The sequence below is a fragment of the Mesoplodon densirostris genome, chromosome 19 (assembly GCF_025265405.1).
Source record: "Mesoplodon densirostris isolate mMesDen1 chromosome 19, mMesDen1 primary haplotype, whole genome shotgun sequence".
NCBI classification, from domain to species: Eukaryota; Metazoa; Chordata; class Mammalia; order Artiodactyla; family Ziphiidae; genus Mesoplodon; species Mesoplodon densirostris.
In genome coordinates this window covers 3897649-3904282 of record NC_082679.1, presented here as the reverse complement: position 1 = coordinate 3904282, position 6634 = coordinate 3897649, and the positions used below count along the sequence as shown (strand labels likewise).

The window sequence follows — 6634 nt, the reverse complement described above, 5'->3', positions numbered from 1 at the left end:
AGGCGTGTTTCCTTCCTTATTTCCCTGACCTTCTCTGTGCTCACTGCCACGCTGACCTCCACGGAGCTGTAGGCAGATGTTACACGTGTGTCTCTGCTGATCTGAGCTCTGCGGTGCAGCAGGAACCTGCATCCTCCCTGAAGCATCGCCAGGGCCTGGGTGACACCCGTCCATGGTGAGGACCCCACAGGGACCCGCTGATGGACGGGTTGAGGACGAAGGACACCCAACGGGGAGGCTCTGAGAGGGAAGGACGTGCCTGGGTCACCCTCACCTGGAAGGGGCGTCTCAGGAAGACACCGGGTCTGTCATGGGAATGAGGGCCAGGCTCCTGGGGAGGGGCAGTTCCCCTTCCTGTGGGGCTGCTGACGTGACACCCCGTGACGGGGAGGACCAGCCTCCCAGTGGACACAGCCTGTGTGTCTGTCTGTCCTGTGAGCACCGTGGTCTCCTCCATCTGCACCGCCTGGACCACAGGGACGACGCCATGACCCCCAGCCTCACGGCCCTGCTCTGCCTTGGTGAGATGGAGGAGGGGGAGGGGAAGCCCAAGCCAGGGAGGGACCCCTCCCCACAGCCAGGCTGCTCTGTCAGGAGACCCCAGGACTCAGGAGGCTCCTGGGGAGGAGAGGCGCTGCTCAGGGTTCAGGGCAAACCTCTCACAGGGGCCTCTCTTCCAGGGCTGACTGTGGGCCTGAGGACCCCGGTGCAGCCAGGTGAGCCTGTCCCCAGCTGTCCCAGCTCCCTCCTGCTCATGGGGACAAGGGGCCACCCCCAGGCAATGGGGATGGGGAGCAGCAGTTCTGGGCTGAAGCGGGGGGAGTCTGAGAGCTGGGGACCTGGGGGTGAGGATGTCTTGTGACGCAGCCTCTGATGTCCTTCCAGGCACCCTCCCCAAACCCACCATCTGGGCTGAGCCAGGCTCTGTGATCCCCTGGGGGAGCCCCGTGACCATCTGGTGTCAGGGGACCGTGGGGGCCTGGGAGTTCCGTCTGAATAAAGAGGGACGCTCAGCTTCCTGGGACAGACAGCCCTCACTGGAGCCCAGGGACAAGGGCAAGTTCTCCATCCCACACATGACACAGTCCTATGCAGGGAGGTATCACTGTTACTACTTCAGCCCCACTGGCTGGTCCGAGCGCAGTGACCCCCTGGAGCTGGTGGTGACAGGTGAGAGGACACTCGGGGGTCCCAGCCTCAGGCTCTGCCCTCAGGAAGGGGGTCTGCTCTCAGGGGTGTGTCCCTCTCACAGCCCAGCCCTGGGGGAGGGGAGGGGGGTGTGAGCCCCATTTCACAGGCTCCCTCCTTCTCTCCTAGGGGTCCACAGCAAACCCACCCTCTCAGCCCTGCTGAGCCCTGTGGTGACCTCGGGAGGGAACGTGACCCTCCAGTGTGGCTCATGGCAGGGACTGGACAGGTTCATTCTGACTAAGGAAGGAGAACCCAAGTCCTCCTGGACCCTGGATGCACAGCGACGCCCCGATGGGCAGGCCCGGGCCCTGCTCCCCGTGGGTCCCGTGACCCCCAGCCACAGGTGGACGTTCAGATGCCACGGCTTTTACAGGAACACCCCCCAGGTGTGGTCGGCTCCCAGTGACCCCCTGGAGCTCCTGGTCCCAGGTGAGGAGGTCCCACCCTGGCCTCACGCACTTTTTGAGGCACGAGACAGATTATTAGATGCTTTTCTCCCAGGATTGTCCCAGATGAGAGGGTGGGGTGAGGGGGGAGTGGGGGGCACAGGACAGAGACACAGAGTGTGAGCAACAGTGAGGCCTGGGGACCAGGACGGGAGAAGGGGCTTCATGGGAGGAAGCAGCCCCTACAGCCCAGGCTGGTCGTCCCCCAGGTGTGTCTGGGAAGCCCTCCCTCCTGACCCCGCAGGGCCCTGTCGTGGCCTCTGGACAGAGCCTGACCCTCCAGTGTCGCTCTGACGTCGGCTATGACAGATTCGCTCTGTCCCAGGAGGGGGGACAGGCCCTCCCCCAGCGCCCTGGCCGGCAGCCCCATGCTGGGCTCTCTCAGGCCGACTTCCCCCTGGGCCCGGTGAACAGCACCCACGGGGGCCGGTACAGATGCTACGGTGGACACAACCTCTCCTCCGAGTGGTCGGCCCCCAGTGACCCCCTGGACATCCTGGTGGCAGGTGAGGAGCCAGCGGGTCAGTCAGGGACCCAGACTCTGCACAGGCCCTGCCGGGGGAGCCCCAGGTGGTGATGCTGGGACCAGGTGTGAGGGGTCCCCAGGGAGGGAGGGAGAGAGAGAGAGAGAGAGAGACGGGGGTGGGCAGGGAGAGGGAGAGACTCACAGAAAACAGAGACAGACAGAGATGAGGGGCCTCAGGGAGGCCCTGCTGAGTCGCAGTTCAGAACCAGGGGGCGGGCAGCCCTCACCCCGCTTCCTCTCTCTAGGATGGTTCCCTGACACGCCCTCCCTCTCGGTGCAGCCGGGCCCCGTGGTGGCCTCAGGAGAGAACGTGACCCTGCTGTGTCAGTCAGGGAGCACAAGGGAAACTTTCCTTCTGTCCAAGGAGGGGGCAGCCCAGCCCCCACTGCGTCTTAGATCAAAGTACCGAGGTCGGCCTTTCCAGGCCGAATTCTCCCTGAGTCCTGTGACCTCAGCCCACAGTGGGACCTACAGGTGCTACAGCTCACTCAGCAGTAACCCCTACCTGCTGTCACACGCCAGTGACCCCCTGGAGCTCGCGGTCTCAGGTGAGGCGCCCTGACCCTGTCCTTTCTGACTCAGACAGCTCAGGGCTGTGTCCCCAGAAATGTCTGAGGTAGTAATGAATGAGGGGACACAGTGGGGCTCCAGAGAGGAGGACATTCAATGGCCCCTGACTCCAAAGTCTCATCACTGGATCCTGGGTCCTCAGCTGTTGAATCAGTGGCAACTCCCAGAAGTGGGAGAATAAGATGATAGGGTTCAATCTCAGACTGAACACAGAACACACAGTGCTCAATTATTTCTGTATTAAGACACCACTTTTCTCACTAAGCCTTAGCACCGGGGGCACAGCCAACTGTGTTCCAAAGTGATTCAAAAGCAGCTTCTGAATTCAAAGAACACAGGGAGGCTGAGAGAATCCAATGAGGAGAGCGGAGGGGACCTGGCGTGTTAGAGGAAGGGTTGGTTCATTAAGGAGCTGCGTAGAAGCTGTAATGTGAGAAGTGGACGCATTGAGGACCCAGAACCCGGGAGAAGGGCTCGTGTCTCCCCACCTCCTCAAGCACACCCTCACTTTATGATTCTCATGAGCAGGTGACACCATCCACCCACCACAAGACAAATCAGATCGCACGAACGGTGAAATCACTCAGATATGGGGCTGGGCTCCGAGGGTCATGTCCTGTCAAGGAGAGGCAGGTTCCCTGGGTGGACATCCAGGGTTCAGGAGTGATTGGGATCTGCTCTGACCTTGTGACCTCTTTGTCCAGAATTCCTACCCTCACACCCCCAACACTACACAGTGGAGAATCTCATCCGGCTGGGCATGGCTGGCTTGATCCTGCTGGGCCTCGGGATTCTGCTCTTTCAGGCTCGACACGGCCACGGAGGAACCCAAGATGCAGCCAGGAGCTGAACACAAGAGGAAACCATGCACCGTCCCGAGTGCTGGAGCCCTGGACATGACCTTACGTGCCCAGGAGGTTCTGGAAGAGAATCTGCAGCACGTGTTGTGTGAACTGTCTGACCAGGGAGGGAGAGACATGGTGTGGGTGCAGGAGAAGGTCTGGGAGTCCCTGTGGAGGACTGGGCCTCCGTTAACCATGCTGCCTTCCCTCCCCACCAGTGATGACTCTCCCTGACTGCCCCGTCCCCTCTCACCCCTGTGATGTGAGGCACACCCCACACGGCAGGTTTGGGTCCTTACCTTTATACATATTCATGTTCTGTTTCACTTATCCTGAAACACGCTTCTTTATTTTTAATTTCCACATTCGCTAATGTGTGTCATTGACCCTTATTCGTTCATCCCAGAACACAGACTCTGTTTTAATAACTGAATAAATGGGTGAAAACAGTCTCCAGTTTGGAACAGGTGAATCTAAAACCTTTCCTGGACCCAACAATCTATTCTCTCCTCACGAGACAACACCTAGTACAGTTTCTCCAGAAACACAAGGTGTTTGAATGAGCACAATGGTGTTTGAAGTGACAGCCAGTGGGTGTGCTGCTAAAATGGCTCTAAAAATGTATCACTTTTTCAAAAGCCCTAACTGTGGCAATCGTCTTTGGTGTAAATACTCTCTTTTTGGTCAACTTCAAGGTGCCAGTGGAAATGCACTGTATGCAGAGCTGGAATGTGCAAGTGAGTATAAACCAGCTGCAGCACACTCACTGATGATCTCAGTGTACACATAGGTCGTCTTCTATTTTAAAATTTAGGGTTTCCCTGGTGGTGCAGTGGTTAAGAATCCGCCTGCCAATGCAGGGGACATGGGTTTGAGCCCTGGTCCGGGAAGATCCCACATGCCGCAGAGCAACTAAGCCCGTGAGCCACAACTACTGAGCCTGTAAGCCACAACTACTGAGCCCACGTGCCACAACTACTGAAGACCGTGCGCCTAGAGCCCGTGCTCCGCAACAAGAGAAGCCACTGCAAACAAAGAGTAGCCCCCGCTCGCTGCAACTAGAGAAAGCCCGGGCGCAGCAACAAAGACCCAACACAGCCCCCAAAAAATTAATTAATTAATTTAAAAAAGAAAGTTTAAAATTTATGGTAATTTCCACCTCAATGTCATGCCACAGTGATAGTGAAAGCATGATGCCAAAATCCTATTACATCCACCTGTTTTCTAAGGTAAATAGAAAACAATGGCAATGTTAATTGTGGGAAAAAATATTGCGTGCCTAGAATCCCAATATGTAACTGGTGAGAGTTCAAATTGTTAACAGTCAATGAGGAAAGTAAATAACAATTATCCATTAAAAGGAAGAGACACACGTCTCTAGGCCATAACTGTGTACCCTAGAGGAAAGTGTGTGCATATGCATATGATATGTGTGTAACAGAGAAGAACAAACCTGACTCCATATTGGACCTATTCCTTTAGCTCCAACCCTTGTGCTCTGTTGCCTGTGCTCAGTCATGCACCTTTGCAAAAGAACATTGCCTATAGCTTGAAATATACAGAATAGCCCATTCTCAAGGCTCTGACGTTTAAAGGTATAACACTTCATACATACAGAGATAAAAAGCTGTGGAACAGAGAGTAACCTTTTCTCGTTGGAGGTTTAAAGGAACATTATGATCAGAGCTACATGGACAGCTGCAAGAACAAAGGATTCCAGCATCAAAAAGTGTGCAACAACCAGCCACACCTCCTCGCTTTGCGTGTGTGTGTGTGTATATGTGTGAGAAAGTGTGAATGCACAGGTGGGTGTTTAATCTGTATTATTCTCTGTTCTCCCTGGAATTTTCTTCCCCATGGGGCAAGGGCTACTTTACATTTAATAAACACCGTTTGACACCCCCCCAAAAAAAAACCCCATCTAACTCGGGTAACAAGGTTCTTTGGGGCACGAGTCCACCATCTTCTAGGTCTGCTGGCTTTCTGAATAAAGTCACTATTCGTTGCCCCAACATCTCATCTCTGTCCCATGGCGAGCAATATGAGCTTGGACTCAGAGCACATTCATGAGAATATTGGCAGAGGTGTCACTCATTTTAGACAAAAACCATAGACATCAATGCCACAATTAATATTTGTGGTTTAAAAGAAGACATACAGATGGCACATGAAAAGATAATCAACACCGCTAACTAGTAGAGAAATGCAAATCAAAACTACAATGAGGTACCACCTCACACCGGTCAGAATGGCCATCACTAAAAAGTCTACAAACAATAGATGCTGAAGAGGGTGTGGAGAAAAGGGAACCCTCCTGCACTGTTGGTGGGAATGTTAATTGGTGCAGCCACTATGGAAGACAGTATGGAGGTTCCTCAAAAAACTAAAAATAGAGTTGCCATATAATCCAGCAATCCCACTCCTGGGCATATATCCAGACAAAGCTGTAATTCGAAAAGATACATGTACACCTATATTCACAGCAGCACTATATACAACAGTCAAGACATGGAAACAACCTAAATGTCCACTGACAGATGAATGGATAAAGAAGATATTGTATGTGTGTGTATACACACACACACACACACACACACACAATGGAATACTACTCAGACATAAAAAAATGAAAAAGGGTGGGAAAGGGAGGATGGGAGGGAGGCTCAATAAGGAGGGGACATGGGGACGTGTGTCTGCATATGGCTGATTCGTTTTGTTGTGCAGCAAAAACTAACACAGTAATTAGTGAAGCAATTATATTCCCATAAAGATCTATTTAAAAAATTGAAAGAAAAAAAATGAAATAATGCCACTTGCAGCAACAACGTGGATGGACCTAGAGATTATCATACTAAGTGAAGTAACACAGAAAGAGAAAGACAAATACCATATGATATCACTTACATGTGGAATCTAAAAAATGACACAAGGGACTTCCCTAGTGGTCCAGTGGCTAAGACTCCATGCACCCAATGCAGGGCGCCCAGGTCTGAACCCTGATCAGGGAACTAGATCCCACATGCTGCAACTAAGAATTCACATGCTGCAACTAAAGATCC

General features: G+C 53.4%; 1 protein-coding gene across 2 annotated transcripts; it reads left to right on the top strand.

Moving 5' to 3' along the window:
* The first annotated feature begins 487 nt into the window (after positions 1-487).
* LOC132480817 (leukocyte immunoglobulin-like receptor subfamily A member 6) lies at positions 488-3583 on the top strand. 2 transcript variants are annotated; one of them, XM_060085300.1, is made up of 8 exons: positions 488-521; positions 681-716; positions 886-1170; positions 1318-1620; positions 1847-2143; positions 2409-2711; positions 3262-3297; positions 3438-3583. In XM_060085300.1, the coding sequence occupies exons 1-8, from the start codon at positions 488-490 to the stop codon at positions 3581-3583; spliced, it is 1440 nt and encodes a 479-aa protein (XP_059941283.1). The 2 variants fall into 2 exon arrangements, with proteins under 2 accessions (XP_059941283.1, XP_059941284.1); XM_060085301.1 differs by lacking the exon at positions 3262-3297.
* The last annotated feature ends 3051 nt before the right edge of the window (positions 3584-6634 follow it).

Excerpts from the sequence above, each read along its gene's own strand:
- LOC132480817 (XM_060085300.1), top strand. The coding sequence starts at position 488 with ATGACCCCCAGCCTCACGGCCCTGCTCTGCCTTG. Across the intron at positions 1,621-1,846 it reads CCTGGAGCTCCTGGTCCCAG|GTGTGTCTGGGAAGCCCTCC; the intron begins GTGAGGAGGTCC and ends GTCGTCCCCCAG. Across the intron at positions 2,712-3,261 it reads CCTGGAGCTCGCGGTCTCAG|GTGACACCATCCACCCACCA; the intron begins GTGAGGCGCCCT and ends TCTCATGAGCAG.